This window comes from Lemur catta, chromosome 24, assembly GCF_020740605.2.
Source record: "Lemur catta isolate mLemCat1 chromosome 24, mLemCat1.pri, whole genome shotgun sequence".
Classification (NCBI taxonomy): Eukaryota; Metazoa; Chordata; class Mammalia; order Primates; family Lemuridae; genus Lemur; species Lemur catta.
The window spans coordinates 14,522,260-14,547,914 of record NC_059151.1 but is presented as its reverse complement, the minus strand read 5'-3'; the positions used below and the strand labels follow the sequence as shown (position 1 = coordinate 14,547,914).

The following is a 25,655-nucleotide window of genomic DNA, read 5'->3' as shown; positions in this document are numbered from 1 at the left end:
CAATATATAATTTTTTAAAAGAATATCAGCCTCTTTTTCATTGCCTTTCTTTTCTTGATTTGCATGAAAACAATTTCTAACATGCCTTACAATACAGAGAGTTCCCACTATCATTTATCTCCACTATTTCTGTTATCTTTTCATAATAATTTGTGTGATCTTGACTCTCTTAATCAAACTTTGTATTTATCTTGCCCTTCCTCCATGAATTCTTCCCTGTCATCCCCTTCTTCATTTCCCCATTTGTGAGCTGCTCCTTTGGGTTGCTTTCTAATTCTTTCCTTCTACAATTTCTAACCTAAGAATTGTTTACTCCCCTCCACTTTTACAAATCTCAATCCTGTCCATCCTTCATTTTGTTATTACATTTGTTTTCTACTATGGCCTTGAGGAGGTCCATTTCTTTACAGTATTTTTGTCAGCATTATGAGGACGGGGGAGGGGTACATAAAAATATGGGGGAGAAAAGTTTTTCAAATAATAACTTGCCTTTGTAAGACCACAGTTTTCCAATGACCCGGAGGAAGGTTTGCGCTGAGGCTCAGGTGGTGGAAAGGAAGGATTTAAAAAGCCCTGGACTTTGCCTGATGTTGTGGGAAAGCATTCAAACACATCTTCCTTTGGATGATCAGAAATCTTGTCCTCAAACACGTTTCCCTTACCTGTTCTCACAGTAGCATATTTTGCTTCTACTACAGTAAAAAGAAAGTAAATAATATATAAAGATATTTGTAATGAAGAATCAGTGGATAACACAAAAATAGGCAATCTTTAAAGAGCTTACAATTTTTCCTGGATTGCTGAGAAGCAGTAGTTAAGTTTGTTAAGTTTGGTTCAGAAACATCCTAGAACAAAAAACAATAGCTTTAAGAATAACAAGTATCAAAGTGGTAAAATAATTATAATATTCACCATTACCATATGACCTAATGCAAAGAAAAGAGGTTTTGGAGTCACTCAGATGTAGATTCAACCTCAATTCTGTCATTTACTAATTTACATCTTCTCATGGGGTGAAGATTAGGAGAGATGGTACAGATGTCCTAAGACTGTTACTCCCTTTGCCCATAATTGATTATTCTACAAATGCTATAATATCCATTAGATTATATTCTTAGCCAAAATAGCCTGAGACAAAAATGGACCTAGTCAGCTTACAGGATTATTAAAGTAACTATCATTAAGATACTTAAATTAATCGATTTTGTGTTACATTGTGAAATGTGTTTGCATGATTTACATTTGGATTAACTATCTCTTGCCAGGGAAAATGGGAGAGTTTAGGTTTTAGTAATAACTTATTTTAATGGGTTGGCTTTGCAAATATTATCAATCACTTCTATTATGTTTGTCAAAATTCTAAAAATAAATTATTGTATAGATTCAGGTTCTCCTAAGAAAGACAGAAAATAATAATAAACCTTGTGGGGCAATCATTGAAGAATGAAAGCCACAAAGAGCTACTCAGTAGAAAGCTTTCACTAAATATGATGACAATGAAAACAAAGAGGCACTGACAGGGTACACACTGAGGAAATGCATTCTGCAAGGAAATATTTAGATTGGGGAAAAGCATTTTTGCAAGGTGGAAGAGGAGGAAGAAACAAACAAACAAAAAGAGACATGACCACTCCACCTAATATGTGATTAAACCATGGAAGAAAAGGAAAAATATTCTGTATGATAAGGTACATGGAGAAATATGAGAATAAAACAGAGACTTTAGTTTACAGTTTATCCATGATAAAACTGATAATTGATTAACATTTACTCTACAATTTATTTTCCTATATACTTCTATAGGAAACAATTTAAGTTAATTACCATAAAACAATAAATTATTGAAACATAATCATCTTCCACTATGTGGAAGCTGTGACACTATTGCTACAGAGATAAAAAAATAAGAAAAAGAAATATTCCATCTCTTTTGTACTTGGAGAAAAAAATTAGTAATTAGAATTATAAAGATTCATGTATTGCTTAAAAAGACATTTTTTAATAGAACTTCGGTTGAAGATAAGGAACACTTAAGAAATTTTAATCTGAAATCCTAATCTAAACTTCCAATTGGATGATACTAGAAAAGATACCATAGTTCTCTTTCCTACTTATGATATGTTGCTAATTTGTTCATTTTTATGAAATATTTTCTCATAATAACTCTCCTGAAGTTATACATTCTAATTATTAAAGGGGAACATAAATTTAAATTATATTTTAAAAATTCAATAGATTTAATTATTAATTATATTATGGATATTGTTACTTTTAACATTCCATTATAACCTTAATATTCTAACATTTCTTTGCACTAAAATTCATTTATCTATTCATTTATTCCCATTAAAATACATTAAAACATTTTATACATGCCAGATTACATTCTCCGTACTCTAACACACACACAAATATGTTTCCTAAACTGTAGTAACTCATAGTAATACAGGAGTTATAAAATTATTATTTAAATAACTAGGAAAAACATGGAGTGGATATAGCTTAGATGGCTGACTAGAGACATCAGAAGCCAGATCATCTCAGAAAGAAGAGAAAGTTTCAGATGAAATCATAGCCCAGGTGTAATTCTGCAGGAAGAGTGCCAGAACCTGCCAGGGACACCAAGGAAAGAAGTCACAGGAAATAACAAGAAGGAACAAGATTTTAGAAGAAATGAACCCCCAGGGAATTGGTGGCCCCATGGAAAGGGTAGGTGGGTGTGTTTGATTTTCCTCCTTTCACACCTCTGGCAGTCCTAAGGCTCCAAACTATTGGGTAGACCCTGTAGCCTCATAAGCCCAGCACTGCTGCCCTCAGTGAACTGAGAGCTTCTTGACAATACAGCACCAGGCTTCTAGCCCACTGGTTATCACTCACACTTACCACAGACCCAAGGTGAGGCAGAAGTTGTCATACTGCTTTTCCAGCTATTGTGTGCCTTTGCCCTGCCCAGGGGAATTGAGCATTTTACATTTCTTGACACTGGAACCCACACAAATATTCTCTAATACTCAGTCAGATTGCAGTAGCCACAGGGCACTGGTGGGTCTTGAGGGAACTGTGTGATCCCAGAGCTTGGACGTACAGGGTGAGCTCCCTTCAAGTAAGAGGAGAGTGCATCCCCTGCAGGGTACACCTTGGGAAAAAGAGGACCAGAGTGCCAGCTCTCCTCCATTCAGACTCTTCTCCCCTGACTCACAGCACTGAACCTGCTCTACAGAGCAGAAAATGCTACATTCTACAGAAAATGCTCAAAAGTGCTCTAAAAATCAGAGTGCAGTCAATACAGTGTAAAAATAAGTAGAAGTTAAAACTCAAAATTCTTACAAAATAGTAAATTAAGTGAGAATACAAAGCTACTGGTAAAAATCAACAAGACTGAAACAGTATTTCACTAATCAATATTAACATTCAATGTAAACCTTCTAAATATCCCACTGAAAGATATCAATTGGTGGCATGGATGAAAAAACAAAACCCAAAAATATCATGTCTCAAAAAAATACATTTAATTCATAAAGATTCTCACAGAATCAAAGTGAAGGTCTGGAAAAATATTCGATGCAAATGGATATAGAAAGCAAGCAAGAGTAGTTAATCTTCTACCAGGTAAAATAGATTCTAAAACAACAATAATGACAATACAAAAATGGTTATTATATAATGATTAAGAGATCAATTCAATAAGAAGATTTAACAAATCTAAATATATATGTACCTAACACCAGAGCTCCCCAATTCATAAAACAAATGCTACTACTGCCAAGAAAAGAAATCAATAGGGGCATAATTATAGTGGGGGACCCTAACACTCTACTGACAGAACTAGATAAATCACTGAGGCAGAAAAATCAACAAGGAAACAATGGATTTAAGATGGTAGAACACATGCACCTAAGAGACATTCGCAGAATATTCTGCCAAAGAAACTGCAGAATGCACATTCTTCTCATCAGCACATGGAACATTCTCCAAGATAGAACTTATTCTAAACCACAAAACACATCTCAGAAAAGCTTTAAAAAATCAAGATCATATCATGTAGTTATTGTCTCATACTACAGTGGAATAAAATGAGAAACAATTCCAAGAGGAACTCTCAAAATTGTACAAATATATAGAAATTAAACCACTTCCTGTGAAATGATCTTTGGGCCAAAGATGAAAACACGACAGAAATGAAAAAATGTTTTTCAATTGAATGACAGTGGCAACAAAAGCTATAAAATTTTGTAAAATGCAGAAAAAGTAGTAACAAGAGGGAAGTTTATAAGAGCACAAAATATCTACATGAGAAAGATAACAAATTAATAACCCAATATCACACCGCAGGAAACTAGAAAAAATGAAAACAAACCAATGCCAAATCTAGCAGGAGACAAGAAATAACAAATAGCCAAGCAAAACTAAACAAAAGTAAAACCAAAAAGAAAATACAAAGTGTCAATGAAATGCAAAATTCATTCTTTGAAAAGATAAAACCATTGACAGACCATGAGCCAGATTAGCCAAGAAAAGAGATGATTCAAATAAACTCATTCCAAAATGGAAAAGGAAACATATTTTAAAAGAAAATCTGAGATTACTACAAACACCTCTATGCACACCAACTAGAACATCTAGAGGAAGTGGACACATTTTTTGGAAAAATGCAAAGTCCCCTGCTTGAATCAGGATAAAATAGAAATCCTGGATGGACCAATAATGAATAATAACATTGAGTCATTAACAAGAAAACTCCCATGGAAAAAAAAGCCTAGGGTGAGATGGATTCACAGGTATATTTTACCAGAGCTACAGAAAAGAACTTGTACTATCCTACAGAAATTGTGCTACAACAAGGAGGGAATCCTCCCTTACTCACCTGACAAAACCAATATCATCCTGATAACAGAGCCAGGTAAGGACACAACAAAAAAAGAAAACTATAGGCCCATGTCCTTGATGAAAATAGATTTAAAAATTCCTCAAAAACAAACAAACAAAGAAAACCTAGCAAAAAACACATCAACAATATAATTTACCATGATCAAGTGGGTTTCACCTGAGAGAGGCAAATGTGGTTCAACATACAAAAGTCCATAACTGTAATTCACCACATGAAAAGAATTAAAAACAAAACCCAAGCCTAATCTCGATACATGCAGAAAAAACATCCAACAAAATCCAATACCCCTTTCATGACAAAAACCCCCAAGACACTAGGCATAGGAAGAACATGACTCAAAATAATGAAAACCATATATAAAAAACTCACTGCCAACATCAGAATTGGAACGGACAAGGATGCCCACTTTCACCACTTCAATTTAACACACTACTAGAAGTCCTAGCCAGAACAATGAGGAAAAAGAGAGATAAAGCGTATTCAAATTAGAAAAAATTGAAGTCGAACTATCCTTGTTGGTTGAGGATATGATCTTATACAAAGAAAAACATAAAGACACCTCCAAGACATTCCTGAAATTGATAAATAAATTCAGTAAAGTCTCAGGTTACAAATTCAATGTATACACATCACTAGCATTTCTATGCATTAACAACAAACAAGGTAAGAATAATATCAGCAACTCAATCTCATTGATAACAGCTTCAAAATAAACAAATAAATAAATAAATAATCTGGGATATACTTAACCAAGATTGTGAATCATCTCCACAAGAAGAACTACAAAATACTACTTTAAAAATATCCTAGATGATACAAAAAATTGGGAAAGTATCTCAGGATTATGGATTAGAAGAATAAATGTTGTGGAAATGTCCACATTGTCAAAGTAATCTACGGATGCAATGCAATTTATACCAAAACACCCATGTCACTTTTTTCACAGAATTAGAAAAAACAAACCAAAAAAATCATATGATACCAGAAAAGAGTACAAACAGCCAAAGCAATGTTAAGAAAAAAGAAATCAGGTGGCATCGCATTACATGATGTTAATTTACACTATAAGGCAATATTAACCAATAAATCACACTACTAAAATAAAAGTAGATACATACACCAATAGAGCAAAATAGAGAACCCAGGAATAAAGCCAAATACCTACAACCAACTGATCATTCACCAAGCAGACAAAACCATAGATTAGGGAAAGGAAACCCTATTCAATAAATAGTGCTAGGAAAATTGGATATTCATATACAGAAGAAGGAAACTTGACTTCAATCTCTCACCATATACAAGAATTAAATCAAGATGGATTTAAGACTTAAATGTAAGACCTGAAAACATAAAAAAAAATTAGAAAAAAAATACTAGAAAAAACTATCCTCAACATAGGGTTAGGTAAAGAATTCATGTCTATGACCCAAAAAGCAAATACAATACAATCAAAAATAAATAAATTGAAATTAAGTTAACTAAAGTGCTTTTACATAGCAAAAGATGTAATCAACAGGATAAACAACCTACAGAAAGTATGCACAAGCTCCGTATCTGAAAAAGGCCTAAAACCCAGAATCTATAAATAACTCAAATCAACACGAAAAAAGAAACAAAACCATCAAAAGTAGGCAAAATAAATGAACATTTTTCCAAAGAAAAGAAACAAATGACTAACAAACATATGAAAACACATCACTATTCATTGTACATCACTATTCATTAGAGAAATGCAAATCCAAACCACAATGCGATAACACCTTACCCTTGTCAGAATAGTTGTTATTAAAAAGTCAAACCAATAGATGCTAGTGGGGAGGTGGTGAAAAGAAGAGGCTTATACACTTTTGGTAGGAGAATAAATTACAATAATCTCTATGGAAACTATATGGAGATTTCTCAAAGAACTAAAAGTAGACATACCATTGGATTCATCAATATCACAACTGGTGATCTACCCAAAGGAAAAGAAGTCATATTATAAAAAGGACACCTGTGGGAGATCTGAGAAGAGCAAGATGACCAAATAGAAACCTGCAGCAATCATCCCTCCACATGAACACCAAATTCAACAACTAGACACGCAAGGAAGCACCTTCAGGAAAACCAAAAATCACGTGAGTGATCTCAGTACCAGGTTTCACATTCAATCAATGAAAGAGGCATTGACTGGGGCAGTAAAGAGCCTTGCACACTATCCCTCCTCCATCCACAGGCAGTGGCACACCAGCACATCAAGCAAAGAGAATACATTTCGCTGAGTCAGAGAAAATGAAGTGATTGTGGGACTTTGTATTGAATTTCAGAGGAACATAGCACAGGTCAGAATACTGCCAGTGCCCACAGAGGGAGCATTTGGACCCTCCCAGCCAAAGAGAAATTTTCTGTCCTGAAACCTTAGTTCTGGCTACGTCCATCAACTGGCTGAGAAAAAGCAGCCTGGGGCCTAAAATAAATTCATAAGGCAGTGATTTCACAAAGGACACCATCCTTGGGTAGTTCCTGTGCCTGTGCTGGCTCCGATCCAGTGGGCTTGAGGTACACATGACCCAGAGATACACTAATGGTGGTGGCCAAGACAGTGCTTATGTCACCCTTCCCACAAACACCGGCAGTGCAGCTCAGGGAGAGTCTTCTTCCATTTGAGGAAAGGAAAGGAAAAAATTCAGAAGACTTTGTTTTGCAACTTGCATGCCAACAGCAAAATAAAGTACATAGCAGACTCCTAAGGCCCTGGATTTAAGAACATAGTCCATGAATTACACTCCTGGAATCACCTTGAGCCAGAAAGATACGCTCTGCTATTAAAGGAAAGACCCAGTCCTGGCAGGATTCACAACTCACTGACTAAAGAGCCCTTGGGCTAGCATAAACATCAGAGGGAGCCAGGCAACAGTCACCAAGGGCTTTTGTTGAGATTGGCTGGGTTCCAGTGTGACCTAAGCAAAGTCTTAGCTATGGTGACCATGAGGGAATGCCCACATTGCTCCTCCCCCAACTCCACCAACTCAGCACACAGAATGAGGAAAGAGAATGAGAAATTTTCCTTGTAATCCAGGAAATTCTCCTATATCATTCCCAACTCCACCAAGCCAGTACTACAGGGATTTAGCAATTGTCATATCATTACTGGACGTGGGGTTCCCCCTGTGCTGATTCACCTGTAGTAACCAACAAGTTACTTAACAACACTCAATTTCCTTTGAATATCTGGAAAGCCTTCCCAAGAAGGTCATGTTAAATGGAGCCCAGATCAAGAAGTTTAAAATAAATAACTGCAAGATGGTGAACCAGAGGCACCACTAGCCAGAGCATCTCTGTGAGGAGGAGGAGCTTTAGATGAAAGACAAAGAAAAAACAGACAAACAAACACAGATTGAATGACAGTCTAAAGGAAGGGTTCCTGATCCTACAGGAGACTCCACAGGAAGAGGCTGCTAAACACCACTGGAAGGAGAAATGCATCAGTGGGAATTAAGCCATGAGAGGCTTGGAAACCTACAAGAAGGGTAGGTGGAGGAGGAGTTAACATCCCCCTCCCTCACATCTCAGACTGTCGGTGGGCTCCAGAGCTGCTGGAGTGTCCTTCTGCCCACCTACGCCCAGAGAATGTTGCCACCAGTGAGCAAGGAGCTTCTTAAAAACAGGAAACCAGGCTCCCAGCCCCCCAGGACACCTCCTGCCCTGCTGGGAGTCAGCTATTCTCCAAGAAATACAGGTTCCAAGCAGGATCCTCGCAAGACATTTGGAAATAATAGAGACAGAGATAAAGTGTAGTTTAAAATGATGGGGGAGGCAGAGGTCCTCCAGCATTCCCGTGAGCCAGGAGTCACTGAGTGAAATCCTGCATCAGTATTTATTGGTACAGCAATTAGCTGTTAGCGGTTACAGATATATGTGTACAGATCATTCATTTAGGTTTAAAGGCTCCCCAAAGGTTTCAAGAGATCCTTTAATTAATTCTATCTACATGAGCAAATGGTTACAAAATTTTTCTAAGATAAACTTCTTAAGCACTAAGTTAAGAATAGACCTAGCTGAGTATACAAGTTAAAGATAAAATTACCAATTAGCAATAAAGCTAAAACAGAAATATAGAGACCATGTATTTCTTTATCTAGTTTGTCATTAACTGAGACATGTGGTCCAGAGTGAAGCAGGAACTGTCCATGAGGCTAATTAGCTTTAGCTACAGGTGCCTGCTGGGCTGGCGTCCTTTGATCACTTCCTTAACCTGTGACCCTATGCTGAGCTCCGTCTTACACAAGCTCCAGGTGCTGGCCTGCAGGCCTCAAGACAGGCATAGCCTTGCAGTCGCCCCTGGTCAGTGGAATGCCTCCCTTGTTGCTAAGCAGCTTCTTGTATGTGAACTAATATGCTCAGTTTCCTTCAAGCAAAGCCCTGAAAAACTCCTGAAACTTTTCATGTCTCTTAATTCTGTATTCCAACAACACCCCACAGATCTGAGCTGGACAGTAGGTGCCATATTTCTTCTCTACCACCAGACACCTTTGTCCTCCCTAGAGGGCTTCAACCCCTCAGATTGCATATTACTCACGCCCACATAGACATTGTTCAACTTTGTCCCAGACTACAGGAGCCACAGGGGTCCTGTGGGTCCCAGGTGATCTGCATGAATCTGCATCCCCATCATTCTGGACAGACTGCCTCCTGGAGAGAGGGCTGGAGATGACCACAGTGGATTTTCCTCCAGCCAAACTCTTCTTCTCTCCTTTCCCTCCCCAACCCATCGCTGCCAAGAGAAACAATTGGGCCACCACATGGAGGCCTCTACAGGAAACAGGGTGCACACTTTTCCTTATTGGTCCTGCAGTGGACAGAGGGGTAACACAGACCATGAGCTCCCTGTCTGCCAGCCATCCCTGGTGATATTTCCCCAGCAACTCCAGCAAAGCACGGAACTACCAAAGGTGGGGGGACATAGAATCAGCTTGGGTACCCCATGGATGACTTGTGAACAGCATCCACATCCCTGGTATGGTCAAGAACTGGATCCCAGGGATGGGCCCACATGCCAGATCATGTATGCCCAGGTCTCAATCATATTGCCTGGAGGCACAGAAGTAATATTTGTGAATAAGTGTCATGAAATGTGGGTGCCTGCAGGGACAGACAAAGAGGAGAGTGCTGTGTGGGTCCTAGATGTAGTGTGCTCTAAGGGCACCCCTTCTTACATGGGAGGACCACACTCCAGCTGAGGCCAGGATCCTGGGAAGGGAACATCCTGGCTTGCACAACAGTTGTAGGGGAGCTTGGCTGGTTTGAGGGCTTAATGGCAGAGGCCTGGGAGAAACCATGTAATAAAGGAGGGTGGAAAGGAGTGAGGTATGCTCTAGACTGCCAGATTGAGGGACTCAGATAGCCCTGCCTCCTCACACAGACTTTCTGGTTGAATGAGGCCACTTCAGCCCCTCCCTGGCAGCTTTGTCCAGAGGTAGGGAGCAGATCTTCAACCCCTGTTAATAGCATTTTTCATCTTGATGGCAAGTTCACCACCCAAGCCAAACATGCCCAGCCTCACTCCCCCACCCACAACTGCTGTGGTAGAAAGTAAGGGCACACTTGGAAGTCCCAGGGTTCCTCCAACCACTGGGGGCATGAGAGTGCTTTTCCTGAGGGACTAGACTTGGTCACATGACCCCTCAAAAAAGCATTGCAGCTTGTTCCTTCTGGCAAGCACAACCTACTAACAGTGAAGTCAATTTGTACATCTTTTACTGCATTTACTGACTCATCATATGGGCTGTAATTGATGCTCACCTCCAAGCACCACCTACTGGTTCAGAGAATAAACTGGGCATGTCATTCTCTAAACAAAAGAAAATCCAAAAGTAAGAAGCAATACCTGCTCCAGATGAGAAGGAATATGAGACAGAACTCCAGAAGTATGAAGAATCAAAGCAAAAGGACACCCCCAAAAGGGGACACCACATCTCTGGCAATGGGTAACAACCAAAACCAGAATATTGAAATGACACATAAAGAATTTTGAACATGGATTATAAGGAAGCTCAATGAAATAGAAGATAACAAGGAAACCCAACACAAAGAAAGGACCAAAACAATGCAAAAAATGAATGACAAAAACACCAAGGAGACTGAAATATTAAAGAAAAAAATCAAACAGAATTTCTGGAAATGAAAAAATCATTCAAGGAATTACAAAACACAGTGGAAAACCTTAAGAATAGGTTAGATCAGGCAGAGGAAAGATTCTCAGTACTTGAAGACAACACTTGTTAATTGAACAAGTCAGTCAAGAGATAGAGCAGATAAGCAAGAGGAACAAGCAAAGCCTACAAGAAATATGGGATTCTGTAAAAGGCCTAACATAAGAGTCATAGGAGTCCTTGGGGAGAAAGCCAAAATAGCTGACTAGAGAAAAAGCTTGCTGGACCATCCCAGCAGAACAGTTGAGGATTGGACTGAGGAGAGCAGAGAGTGATTACCGCTTGGAAGTAGACTTCAGGGATAGATACCACTGGAGTCCAGGAACACCACCAAGAAGAACTGAGCTGCTGAGAGAGGAAGACAGAAGGGAGTTATGGGCATGAACTACTTCCAGGGAGTCCTGGAGCCCAGGGAAATGGTAAGGGTTTTCTTTTCCCCTCCCCCACCCAGAGGCCTCAGGGCAGCAACGAGATGCAGGGTTCTCATCCAATAGGGGAGTGCCAGAAGAGACAAGGCAGTTGGCATCTCTGCATCCAGATGCCATCTCCTCTGCACTCCCCGACTCCTGGCATCACAGGAAGTAATTTTGGCTCAAGCAACTCCTAGCCATGTGGCTGCACCCACCCCATAGTAACCACCAAAACACCTTGTACTGAGTGACTTGGTTCCACACAACAACACACTCCCAGCTGAGCCTGCCTTGGGCCAGAGAAGCGCACTCCCAGAGCCCATTCCAAGCTGAGCCTGCCTGGGTCAGCATAGCTGCCACCAGGGCTCAGAGAGGCAGACAGACAGGTGCCACTCCAAACTTCAGAGTGGTGCAGGAAGTCCACAGCCCCTTCCCCAAACCATAGCAGCCCTGGAGTTCTCTGTGCTCAGTAGCACGCTTCAGTGCCAGGGGCGCTTTTCCACCCACAGCCCTCAGTTTGTGATCTTCCTGCCTACAGGTGCTTGGTGTGTTCAGCTGCTCATTGTGCAGACAGAAGGGCAGGGGCCATGGGGGAGAGATCCAGTTCTAAGTTCAGGTGGCAAGTGAGAACCCATCCCCATTGGGAGGGTGTGGAGGAGCACAAGAGAGCAGGGTTCTATGGGTGAGCCCCATGCCCCCTTCCCCACTGAGAAGTGCCATATTGGAGTTGGCTGTGCCATTGGGACGCAATTTGCATAAGTACTGGTTCCTGTGGAAACCAAATGCCTTGAGTGCCACAGGCTGAATCAGAGCAACCGTCCCTATCCCCACTCACTTTAATAGAGAGTTAAGCTTGAACCAAAATTTCCTTTAGCTGCCATTATTCTCCCAGTGGGAGCATCACTTTAGTGGTGACTTTGGGGGGTAGAGAGGCCCACCCACCTTGCGTTGGGGTCTAGTGGCAGAAAAGCGGTGTACAATTGGAGATCCCCCTATCTGCCAGTGACGTGCAGAGACACATGCCAACAGGCCAGATACACAAACTGTGGGGAAGCTTGAGAGCCCACCTTGGGTGGAGAGGAAACAAAGGTGGACCAATCAGAGGGGAAAGTGACCAGGTTTGTGGATAGGAATGGAAAATCTGGCCAGAGGCCTCAGCAATCACATGAGTAGGCACCTGCCATCAGGAGCAGCCCTCTAATCTTCCAGAGACCACTCTCAACTCTGTATCAGTGGCTCCCCCTAATGGCCAGATAAGCAACCTCTGAGCCCCATGGAAGCCCACACAACCAGGCTATTGCACCCCAGCTGTGATCCATCTTGCTCCGCCCCCTACTTAAGAAGAGAGCAGGGTCCAAGCAACACCTGGAAGCTAACAGCCCCTCCCAAATCTTAAGGCATTCGTATACCCCACCTGGTGGACCAGAGCCTACCGTGGGTACAAAGGATTACCTCAGTAACTGGCTCCTCCACACAAACTAAAAGCAATGACAGCAGGAACAACCCCATAGCTAAACACAGTTCCTTCCATCTCAAGCTAGTAAGGAGCAGTGGATTCGTACCCACAAGTACAGTCCACAAGCTTGAAGCTTAAGCTGGGGGACCAAACTCCCTACACTCCATTGGGAAGAGGTGAAGATGAAGACAACAGGTCAGAGGTAACACAAGGGTTTCATCAAACTTATGTAGAATGGTTTTCTCTGACCAATTTTCTATTATAAAGTCATATGTAAACCAAAGCTAAATTTTAAGAGAAAATACTATACAAAAGGAGATTCAGAGTAGTAAAATTAATTTCACAAGAAACCACTTTACCTTGGTATCGACACTGCTTAAATCATCAATAGTTGGGTAGGTGGACATCCTTTAGAGAAAAAATATGCAACAAAAATAAATGAGGTTATCTCCTTAAAATAAAAACATCTACAGGGTTATACCTAGGTGCACTCACCCAGAATAATTTAAATAACATGAAAGGTCAGCTATCTAGATATTAAATGTTTCTTGATATAATTATTAGTAAAATTTGGTCTCTGTTTTAAGACATATTCTAGTTACTTACTTCTGTCTCCACCTCTCACAGTCTATGAAGTAGTCAATGAAGACTTACTTTTAGCTTCATAACAGATATCGACCGCCAATATATTAGCAAATCCCAAGTATAATATGTCTTCACAAATTGTCTGTTCACTTAGTGACTGACATGACTTTTGTTACCTGAACTGGAAGAAACCTGATAACCTAAAACAAGGTAGAAAAATCTGCTGTCCTTTCTCCATTACATGTCTCTGTTTCAAAGACTAATCTGTGTAACTCAGAAAATCGGGAGGCTTGCTTCTTCAGGAAGGAAAGCACCTAAGAAGGCCCTATATCTCCCCTTTACTCTAAAACCATACAGGGAATTCCAGGAAACATCTGAAATGTTTGAAAGACAAATGTACAAAAGTAAAAAAAAAAATTATATGTTGTTATTGGGGATATTCTTCCAAGAAAAAGTACAAAATTAAAAATTATATTACCCGATTATTTTGCCCATACAGGTCATTCCTTATTCAGTTCTATATAAACTAGGAAGCCCTTAAAAACCTTCATAGACACTCAGATACTCAAGGAGAGAGACTACTGGAAAAGGAGAATCCTGGTAGTCATACTTCTATTTCCCAAAGTACTATCTAAGTACCTTCTTATGGGCTCCTGATTCCAGGTCCTTCTTCTGGAGGACTCCATGGCAGTCTTCAAACTTTTAATCTTCAGTCTAATACAGCACAGGTTCCTGAAAAATAGGCTCAAATGACCAAGAGCAGAAACCCTCTATTTCCCTCATCCTGATAAGCAGGCTAAACGAGTCTCAGTCATCCTCTCCCAGGATAGGCACATTACCAGCTACCCCAGCTCCATGACTGATTTCCCGGCAAATCTTACCCCTTTCTCTACTCTACATGTACATGGGAAAGACATCAGTGAATTGGGAAAAAAGACAGAGGTGAGGGGACACGTGCCATGGGCCACAGACCTATGTAATTCAGCAACTGCTAGCCCCCTAGTACTCAAGGGGCTGTAAGCCACCCCTGTGTAGGTTGGAGTGGAAGTAGATGATACCACATTACTATCTGCTACAGAGACTCTTCCCAGTGGCTCAAATTCTTTTAACATCTTTTGACAGAAATTTCAAGTTTGCCAGTTCCTCCAATTAAACAAACAAAAACACAGCAACCTGGTCAAAACTCCCTCAATCCCTCTATTTTAATGTGCCTTTCTAGATAAATCCCGACATCCTTTTTCATTCATTCATATGATTTCTCTTTATCAAACTTGTCAGAAGCCCCAATATTCTGATGTTTTCTTAAACCTGTATTTCTCTCCAACCCAGCATTGTTCTTCTTCAAAATTGGCCTTCCAATGCTAATTCCACTCTTATCCACTGCCACTGGGTTCAGCAGCTAATTTCATTCTTATTCTCTTCCATTGGGTTCCCTAGATCTACTCTCCATTTCTATTATTAAAACACTCACCTACAGGATGATAAAAAAGGAACAGTACTGGGCTTGAAAGAAGAAACATGAGTTCAAATCTCATTTCTGCCTCTGACTATATCCAAATAAATCACTTAAATATCTTGGGTTTCAATCCTTTGTTATTTACCAAAGTAAAAAATTTCAGGTATGCTATCTAAACAACTACTTCACCAGGATGTTAAACACAGATTAAAGTACCAGAGGATGTTTTTATTAGTCCCTAAGATTCCTTAAAATCATGAATTTCTATGTGCTTTGGATTCTCTGTTTAGAAAAGTAGGGAATATTTAACTTGAAAAAATGAAAAAAAAAAAACAATAAAAAACCAAGAAATGCAAAGTAGAAAGTAAAAAAATATTAAGACAAAATTATAGAAAATCATGAGAGAAAAAAAAGATTCTAGAAAGAAAATAAAAAACGTTCATGGGATTAGGCAAGGATACCAGCCTAATGGGAAAACTAAACTGGTAAGTCATTAAGTAGAAAAATCAATTAGAAAGAACTTCTCAATAGCTAATAAATAATTAACATAACATAGCCTATATGTAGAGAACCTTCACTTAAAGTAAAACAATTCTTCTCTAGGACTTGCCTGGTCTTGCCTATGTAAAACCTATGGTCCTATAACCACAGTGAAGTGAGATCTGCCCTAAAACCTTTGATATTAAAAAGAAGGACCACTGCCATTCTCAAATACATCAGGACATGCTCTTGGAATAACCAGACTTCTAAGAAGAACTCTTGATGAGAATAAATATATAACTGAATCTGACTTTCTAAATTGATCTAATTTGTACCTGTACCTTGATGCCAATACTGCACAGGTTTCTCTTGATTTATGCTAAAGGACAAGCAAACACATTTGGGATCCAGTCAGGCTGATAATCATGAGCCCCCACAGGTTGGGGCTCAGTTCCCAAGGCTGGCTTTTTCCCACACCAGTAACAAATGTGGGCCTCCAGAACTTCTGAATGATCAGATTCAATCCAGGTTCCTGTAATACCCTCTTTGGGTTCCACTAATTTGACAGAATGGCTGGCAGAACTCAGGCAAACGTTGCAAAAAATATGGATGAAGAAATGCATAGGATAAGGTATGGGGGAAAGGGTAGAGCAATTCCATACCCTCCCGGGGTGGCCACCCTAGAACAACTTCCACATATTCAGCTATCTGGAAGCTCTCTGAACTCAGTCCTTGGCTATTTATGAAAGCTTCATTACAGAGATATGACAAATTAAATCATGGGCCATTGAAGATCACATTATCTTCAGCCCCACTCTCCTCCCTGGAGGTTGGAGATAGGGTGGAAGTCCCAACCCTCTAATCATGCCTTGGTCTGTGATGACCAGCCTCCATCCTGCAGCTACCTGGTGGCTGCCAGCCATCAGTCAATCCTTCACACACAAAAAGATAATCACTTTGGAGAGTACAAAAATTTTGGGAGTTGTATGCCAGGAAACCAGATCAAAGACCACAGTTACTTAATCAGTAAAAAGTAATAGCATGGATTCTTTGAGAAGCAGTTGTGATGACTATAGAAGATATGAAATGTTAAGCACATAATGTGGTCTGCAGCCCAGAATAGAACACTGAAAAATTAGGTTATTTTCTCTGCATTCCCTTAGTTAACATACAATTTTTTAAAATCTGCAAAATCCTACCTGATTGTAGAGTCTTCAGAAATTCCATCCACTATTAAAAAAAAAGTAAAGTATTTTTAAATCAACAACAGACAAATATAGAATATTAAAAGCATAGAAGAGTATGGTGTTATGTGCCTATATGTTCAGCTACTCAAGAGGCTGGGGCAAGAGGATCCTTTGAAGGGTTCGGAAATAAGACCAGCCTGAGTGACACAGCAAGGCTCCACCTTCACAAAACATAAATAATTAATGCACACTTTTGTATATGTTTTAGATTTTGGACCAAAATAAGAAAAAGACTCATGCTTTGTTACAAAGGATTCTTTTGGGGTCATACCTGAGGACTATACTAGTATTAATATTATTGATACTATTGGTAGGCAATCAATACATTAGTAACAGTTGCCTCCCCTCCTTTGATTTATCAAATGCAAGGGAGACTGGAATTTTTCAAAATTTGATACCTACAGGTGAACCGCTGTGTACAATCATCATAATCCCAACTGAAACCTACCACAGTGACAGAAACTGGTCTCACTAGCAGAGTCAGTATTGTAAGAAGACAGTGTCAAACTTAAACAGCATGATTTCTGGACTAACAGACTGGGAGATGTAATCACAGAGTATACAGCAGTCCCCCTTGCTGCTATATGTTCTCACACCACAACAGCAATTATCAACACAAAGGACTTCTTTGACCAAATGTGGTGGTGGTTCAGGGGCTCCCCATGAACAATCAAGCAATTCATTCTGCTGGAGACGCCTGTTGAGAGTCCTCCAATCCAGTTCCATCACTATCTTCAGATCCCACAGGTTGGGGCTCAGTTCCCAAGGCTGGCTTTTTCCCACACCAGTAACAAATGTGGGCCTCCAGAACTTCTGAATGATCAGATTCAATCCAGGTTCCTGTAATACCCTCTTTGGGTTCCACTAATTTGACAGAATGGCTCACAGAACTCAGGCAAACATGTTGCAAAAGATATGGATGAAGAGATGCATAGGATAAGGTATGGGGGAAGGGGTAGAGCAATTCCATACCCTCCCGGGGTGGCCGCCCTAGAACAACTTCCACATATTCAGCTATCTGGAAGCTCTCTGAACTCAGTCCTTGGCTATTTATGAAAGCTTCATTACAGAGATATGACAAATTAAATCATGGGCCATTGAAGATCACATTATCTTCAGCTCCACTCTCCTCCCTGGAGGTTGGAGATAGGGTGGAAGTCCCAACCCTCTAATCATGCCTTGGTCTGTGATGACCAGCCTCCATCCTGCAGCTACCTGGTGGCTGCCAGCCATCAGTCAATCCTTCACACACAAAAAGATAATCACTTTGGAGAGTACAAAAATTTTGGGAGTTGTATGCCAGGAAACCAGATCAAAGACCACATATATATTTCACAATATCACATCCCCTGATTTGATTTCTGTGGTATCAGTTACCCATGGGCAATCATGGTTCCAAAATGTTAGGTAGAAAATTTTAGAAATGTGGAATGCAGATGCCATTCATCATGCCATTGTAAGTAGCATGTTGAAATCTTTAGCCATGCCACTCCATCTTGTCTAGGACCTGAATCATTTGCTTGTCCAGTGTATCCAAACTGGATGTTCCATCCACCTAATAGTCATCAAGATGCTCTGCTCCTAAAATCCAAATATCAATATCATTGCAGCTTCCCGATTCAGGATCATCCAAAGCAGATGCTCATCTTTCTGATGTCAGAACGTCAATTGTAGCCTAAAACTGCTATGTTACTCAACTTAATTCATCTCAACATGTAGGCATTGTATCATTGTATCACTAGAAGAAGGGTATGTACAAGGAGATAATTTGAGAGACCACATTTCCATGGCTTTATAACAGCACAGACTATCATGTAACTGTTCTATTTTATTGTTATTATTGTTAATCTCTTATTGTGCCTAATGTAGAAATTAAACTTTATGATATATGTGTGTGGATGTATCATATATGTGTATATATATAGGAAAATCATTGTATATATAGGGTTTGGTACAATTCAAAGTTTCAAGCATTCACTGGGAGTCTTAGAACATATCCACACATAAGGGCGGACTACAGTATATATTTTGTTATCACACAACACAGCCTCTCCAGATTCAGTTCAAACTGTTCAGTTTAGGATAAAACACCCCACTGAGTGAAGCTAGGGATAGGAACATGGTACCTCCTCTGCAAGGCAAAACAGGAAACAAGGCTGGGACAAGGACCCTTGAAAGACTTTTCAGCTGCTAGTTGAAAAGGTCTCAAGAGAGATGAATGTACTTACTCTCACTAATCTTACTCTGAGGCAGATGCTGGTAAGTTTATACTTAGTTCTAGCTATTTATCTGCCCTATGTATGTTGCAAGCAAGGCTCAAATTCAACTGCCATTTTATCTCTCATCGAAAGAACCACTGGATTGATCACTCCCTCAAGCAAGAGCTTATCCACTCTGAGCTGTATCTCATACTCAGAGGAAAGCTTAAGACAAAATACTGGGGAGGTGATGATAAGTTGCCAAGGAGTACTCTCTGATGTGAAAAAATATATATGTAGCTAAAACTGTTAACTTGCTCAAGCTCCAATAATGGGCCAACAGTTGTCCAACTCCATAGTGGGAGGAAAAGAAGTGCTTTTTCACTACAAGTAAAGCTAAACAGTGTGACGCTCTTGGCATTCCTCATAACTGATAATCTAGTTTGTGAGCCATGTTATAATTATGTAGACTGTTGTCAAACTCATCCCTCAAAGGAAGAGAATCAGGGAGGAACATATTTGTTCACCTGTAGTATTCACTGTTGGGTCTCATTTCCAATTCCATGGTAAGTATGAAGTACTTTGTCTTCCCAGTTTTCTAAAATACAACCTTGTGAGATTGTCGTCTTCCATTGCTAGAGTCTATCTGAACCCACCTCACAGAGCAAGATGGTCCCGTTAGTGCTATTAGTACTGCATGATGTCATTCTTCTCAACCCTCCCCATTATGTGACAAATGCCTATAAAAATCATGCTTTTTCAGTACATAAAGCATATGTCATCAGAACCCATACTGATGAACAACAACAAAAAAAAATGGTAGGAATCAGGAACAAAGAATTATCTTAAGTGAATACCTTTAATTACCATGGAATTTTACTTTTTTAAAAATTCAAAAAGATATCTAAGGTATTTTTCAAAAATATGTGACTCTTTTGGGAAGAGCAAAACTATGGAGACAGCAAAAAGATCAGTGGTTGCCAGGGGTACATAAGGAGGGAAGGGGGAGGGATAAAAAGGCACAACATACAGGATTTTTTGGGCCATGAAACTATTCCATATATGACACTACAATGGAGATACATGACATTATACATCTGTCTAACACTACACAATGCACAGCACCAAGAGTAAATCCTAATATAATCTATAGACTTTGGATGACAATGACGTGTCAATGTAGATTCATCAATTGTAACAAATGTGCAACTCTGGGAGGGATATTGGTAATGGAGGAGGCTGTAGTATATGGGTAATGTCTGTACCTTCCTCTCAGTTTTACTGTGAACCTAGAGGTGTTCTTAAGATAAACTCATTTATTTGAAAAAAAAAAAAAAAAAGATTCAGTGAACCAGCTATTACCATATATTAGTATTGTAGCAAAATGTAGTCACCTTGAAAATTCGGGATATTTAATCATCAAAGTTACAGAATATGTGTATCACCTCCCAAGTTGAAATATGCAAAAATACATAAATCAAATAATTTTAATTGTAACTTTGGCAAGAAAATAAATAATAAAATAATTATAAACAATGAATTCATATAAGATGTGTTGAACCTGAACCATTCCTGTAGTTAACATAAAAGACAATTTTTATTCTAATGTTAAATCTGAAATCATTATACTTATGTTACCTAAAATTTTACTGAAAGGTTAATCAGATGAAAAGGACAGATAATAAGTGCCTGAATTGTCATAGTAACTTATGTGCAAATATCTGTTAAACATTCATTAACAGTAAAAAAAAAAAAGTAAACAGCATTGCAACTTAATATGGATCATGCAACTAAAACAACTACCATGTTATGCTATATCATTATATTATCTGCTATTAAATAAAATTTTAAAACCACCAAAAATTAAGTTGGGGTGTAACTGCTGTGCAGAACAGATTTTATACAGCACGGATGAGACTGCCATCCTTAGGAAGGCCTGCTTGCAAGGCTGGCCCATGGCTGGGATCCGGGACATTGGCCTTGAGAGGATTCCCACCATTCCCTAAGTGAAAAGAGCGGCACACTGTGCCTAAAAACTCTTCATACAAACAACGTGACTTATTCTGAAGAGCGGCTTTCTTTCTGGGAGTCTGGAAAACACTAAAAAGACTCTATATGAATATCCATTAAACTCAACATTTATAGAAAAGTGTTCATCTTCCTTGTTGATCTGCTGCTCTTCTCTATGCACCTGACAATTCTTACTCCTTCCTCATATCCAGTTTAAATGTTAATGCCCAACCCGGAAACCTATGCCTCATCTGAGATTTCTCTCCCCCCCTAATTTTTACATTCAGTAATCACTAAATCATATTAACTGTACCTCCCTTCTGTCTCTGCTTTATATTTTCACTGCCATGGCAAATATAAGTTAAATCATTCTTCTTAAGTTTTAATTAACTTCATTTTATGTTTATAGTTCCAGGTTAAGCATGGGTTCTTAACTGATGGCTTTCACAGGGAAAAGAAGAACCAAAACCAGAAACAATTATTACTATTTCTTACATGAAAAAAATATTTTAAGCAAAACAAATGAAAAAGGTCTAATACCAGTAAAAATACAACATTTTAAAATGAATAAACCCACCTTGCTAACTACTTCACCAAGGACAGGTGAAAGCCTCATAATAGGTTCATACTAGTGTAAGGACTGGTAACCAGGAAACTATGGTTTGGACTACTGCAAAAGCTGCCTTGTCTCCCAGATTAACTTCTATGGATCCTCTGTATGAAGGGTCAGCAAACTATAGCCCACAGGTCAAATCAAGCCTGCCATATCGTTTGTAAAACAAAATGTTACTGGAGCACAGTCATGCCCATCTGCTTACATATTTTCTGACTGCTTTCACACTACAATGGCAGGGTTGAGTAGATGTGAAAGAGATAACACAGCCTTAAATATTTAATACTAGATCCTTTACAGACAAAGCTTGCCCATGCCTGATTTAGACCATATACAAAATGCCCTAAAACTGAAATCCCAACTTAAGACTCCCCTGCTCAATATTCTTCAATGAATCACTACAACAAACTTTAATGGCTCCCTACCCAGTAGCCATTCCTTCTTGTCTCTTGCTGGAGAAACACAATTCTATTTGGATATTTATCATCTTAATATCCCTCCCTGGCTCCAAAAAGAAAAATAATTATTCTAAGCTAATCACAGTAATTACATCTGTTTCCCAGTGACTGATTTAAAAATGAGCATATGGTGTGACCCACCTGATAAAATGTTACAGGGAGACCACTGCATCCTTCCCACTTTTCTCCTGAGTTACAAAAAACATATGAAGAAAAGCAGCCCTTCCCACCTTTAGATAGTGTCTTGTAAGAACATTGTGTTTGGAACTGGTGCTAATGAGCCAACCAGGAAAGGAGCCATAAGCACAACAGTGCCAAGAGCACCCCTGAAAGAGGGACAACAAAGTGGATCCTGGTGGCATTACGGAACCACCAAAACAACTTGGTTCCTATTGTTTCAGCCTCTGTTCCTTAGGTCATCTATTATTTGCAGCCAAATGCATTCAACCTGAGAAATTTCCCATGGCCTAAAAAATAAGATCTCTCCATTTCTACTTTTTAGTGTGGAAGCATTAAAAAGCCTTCCACAATCTTGTCTTAGCTAAGTGTTCATCTCATTCCCAACCATTACAATTTTATGCTTTTTGCACAAGCAAAACTGAACTGCGCACACACCCTGCAAAGTTCACACATGGATCTCAGATTTTGCACTTGCTGATCCTTCTGCCAAACATGCAATCTTGTCAGCTGTTCCTTCTGCCAAGCATCATTCTTCTGCCACTCTACCTGGCATGCTTACTTGACATGTTACCCAATTTTTTAAAGCATGAATTCCTTGCTGTGGACTTGAACTGCCTTGCACATATGTAACATGGTAAGTACATTAGAAATGGTAGTTATGAGCTCACAGAGGGCATCAGACACATAGCAAGCACTGAATAAAGTAATAAATAATAAAAATGACAATAAAAATATAAAGCTTTTGAGTGTATTTCTTAGACATTTGTATTTGGTAACATAACAAAAATGCTTATTGCCTAAAAGACTCTTGAGCGTTATTTGTCAATTGGTCAAGAAAGTAAATGATTGAAAATGATTTTTGACAATTCTGTTGAAAAAACACAGACATTACTTCCTAGGACAGCTCTATTTTATTATGAGAACCCTAAGGACTGAAACTACATCTATCATTGTCTACTGCAACTTGCAAAACCTAACTTATAAAGGCTCTTTCTTAAAGACGTACTAAATTAAAGGTGTCTCGTACACTTCAGATTAGCAGGTGCTTAAGTTGTCACACCTAGGGAGAATAGTACCATTTTTGCTATTGTGAAATGTTTGTGTACTTTTATTACAATTTGTTGAGCCCAAAGTAAGTCTGTTGGAATACTGACTATGGTAATCTTTTGCCTAATGGTAACAGGGTATCCTATTCTAATAAAATTACTGTTATCATGATAGCTATCTGGCAGATAGAAGAATATATATCTTGTTTTAACAAAGTAAATATATCTCATGCAGTTTCAATTTATTTGGGATGAGGTCGATAATAGTGAGACCACGTTAGTATAAAAATATGTAAGATAACTTGTGCTTCTCAACAAGGAATATCTGACTTTTGTACTCAGTATCTTTAAAAAAGAATCTTCTTCTGACACTACTGCACACTGGCTACTTTTTACAGTTCTTATTGCTATTTGTTCACACCAGAAAGCTATTTTTGAATTGCCAGTATTAAAGATAATTACTTCCTTAGTGACAGGAAACACTATGTAATACCCTTGATCACTGAACAACAAGGATTTGAAGTATAGGGGTCAACTCATATGCATATTCAACTCATATGCATATTTTCTTCTGCCTCTGCCACACAGAAGCAACAACACCAACTTCTATTCCTCCTCCTCAGCCTACTTTGTGTGAAGACGATGAGAATGAACACCTTTCTGATGATCCACCTCCACTTTATGAAAGTAAATAGTTTTTCTTCCTTATGATTTTCTTAATAATGGTTTATTTTCTCTAGTTTTCTTTATTGTAAGAATATAATGTATGATACATATACACAAGGTTTTAACTGACTGCTTAAGTTAACAGTAGGGCTTCTGCTCAGCAGTAGGCTGTTAGTAAAGTTTTGGGGGAGCCAGAAGTTACACGCAAATTTTTCACCACACAGGAAATTGGTGCCCGTAACCCCTGCAATGTTCAGGTCAACTCTAATTAATATTCATTTCCTAGACAGAAACATTTATTATAAAATATAAATAACTCATTTTAATAAGAAATCCAATTGATTATAATGTCACCACAGAGGAAACATATAACATACTAACTTTAAAACCTATTTTATTATTTATACAAAAATATCATAGAGCATTTTAGGGACCATAATTAAATGAAGACTTTTTTTAGACAATACTGTTTGTGATTATAAACTCCCTACAATTAACTTCTTACATAATTCCGAATTCTAGATTACTAAGAAACAAATTTTTAAAATATGCACACAATTTACACATTGACTTTTTAACTGCCCTTTTTGTGTTCAAAACTTCCTTACTCTTTATTTTTTTATCCATGGTAGAAAGACCAAGAGTAATTCACTATCAGAAGTCTTACCTGGATTGCTGTTTTCAGAAAGATCGTCAGTTATCTTTTCTTCTTTATGTTCTGAAATTTGGTGGTGAATGCTATGTATAAAAATGTAATAAGTAATATTACTATTTTAATGCTGATATGAAAACATTTACCAAATATGTGAAATTCTCAGAGTATTTCAACAAAATCAGGGCTAATATCAGAACTTTAATTAGCCCACACACTTCAAATCTGTAAGCGCTGCAAACTTATTATGCTTTGATTTAAAGAATAAAAAACTAAGGTGAAGTCCTCATGAAGTGTGAGCAGCATAGTTCAGTCAACAAACTAGAGTACGCTTGACATAACAAAAAGTGTCCTGAACTTAAAAGAAGTCTTAGGTGCTATGACCAACAGCTATTTGTTCATGGAAAAGTTGCTTGTCTTAGGCTCAATGTCTTCAAAACATGACGATTTTTCTTCCTTGTGTCACTCTTAATAGACATTTTTATAAATATTTAATATTAATACTATAACATTTTTACAATGCTTGAAGAAATAGTCAAGTAATGGATTACTTTGTTCTTTAATTTAATTGCTGAAATTATTTTAGAATCCCAAATACAACCCATTCTGCATTTTTCCCTAGGCTGCAATATTGAATGAAATGTTGAAGTTTCAAGAAAATGTTATTAAGTCCTAATTTTGATTATTAGTTGTCCTATTCTTTGTGGCTTGTAATTCAGGGTATCTCAGCTATTTCATAATTTGTGACAAATTTATTAATAAATATATTATCTCATTAAATTAGATAACATAACTCTCCCCCCATTACTGAGCTAATCAATCACACCAAAGGCAGAATAATCAATAAATGTCAAGACCTGCCTTGGACTGCTACTATTCCTTCTCTACCTACTCAAACTCTGAACCAGCAGATCTTCGTTAGCAAGATGCTTAATCTCCATGTTCTCTCCAAGTGATGGGGAAGGCAAAACCTTGCTTTTATTTTTACTAGATTCAATGAAGGAGATTCTGGTTCATATTTTCTCATGTCTGAGACCAGTACCAACAACATATTTGCATATGACATTATACATGTTGCTCAACACTCAACTCCACTGTCATTTCATACATCACTTTACA

At 38.5% G+C, this 25,655-nt stretch overlaps 1 protein-coding gene across 1 annotated transcript; it reads right to left on the bottom strand.

The window, feature by feature from the left end:
* Positions 1 to 267: 267 nt before the first annotated feature.
* LOC123627216 (ankyrin repeat domain-containing protein 26-like) lies at positions 268 to 24,616 on the bottom strand. Its single transcript, XM_045536669.1, has 6 exons — positions 24,552 to 24,616; positions 16,666 to 16,696; positions 14,170 to 14,262; positions 13,305 to 13,353; positions 785 to 845; positions 268 to 692 (listed from the first exon to the last, which is right to left on the bottom strand). Exons 3-6 carry the CDS (start codon positions 14,214 to 14,216, stop codon positions 379 to 381), a joined length of 471 nt encoding a protein of 156 aa, XP_045392625.1. The 5' UTR covers positions 14,217 to 14,262; positions 16,666 to 16,696; positions 24,552 to 24,616; the 3' UTR covers positions 268 to 378.
* Between the last annotated feature and the right edge of the window lie 1,039 nt (positions 24,617 to 25,655).

What these genes read in the sequence shown, in the direction of transcription:
- LOC123627216 (XM_045536669.1), bottom strand. Translation starts at nt 14,216, where the DNA reads ATGGAGTCCTCCAGAAGAAGGACCTGGAATCAGGAGCCCATAAGAAG. An exon ending in AATCAGGAGCCCATAAGAAG is followed by an intron (nt 13,354 to 14,169) that starts GTACTTAGATAG and finishes TTTTCTCTAAAG; the next exon opens with GATGTCCACCTACCCAACTA. An exon ending in TCAGCAATCCAGGAAAAATT is followed by an intron (nt 693 to 784) that starts GTAAGCTCTTTA and finishes TTTTTACTGTAG; the next exon opens with TAGAAGCAAAATATGCTACT.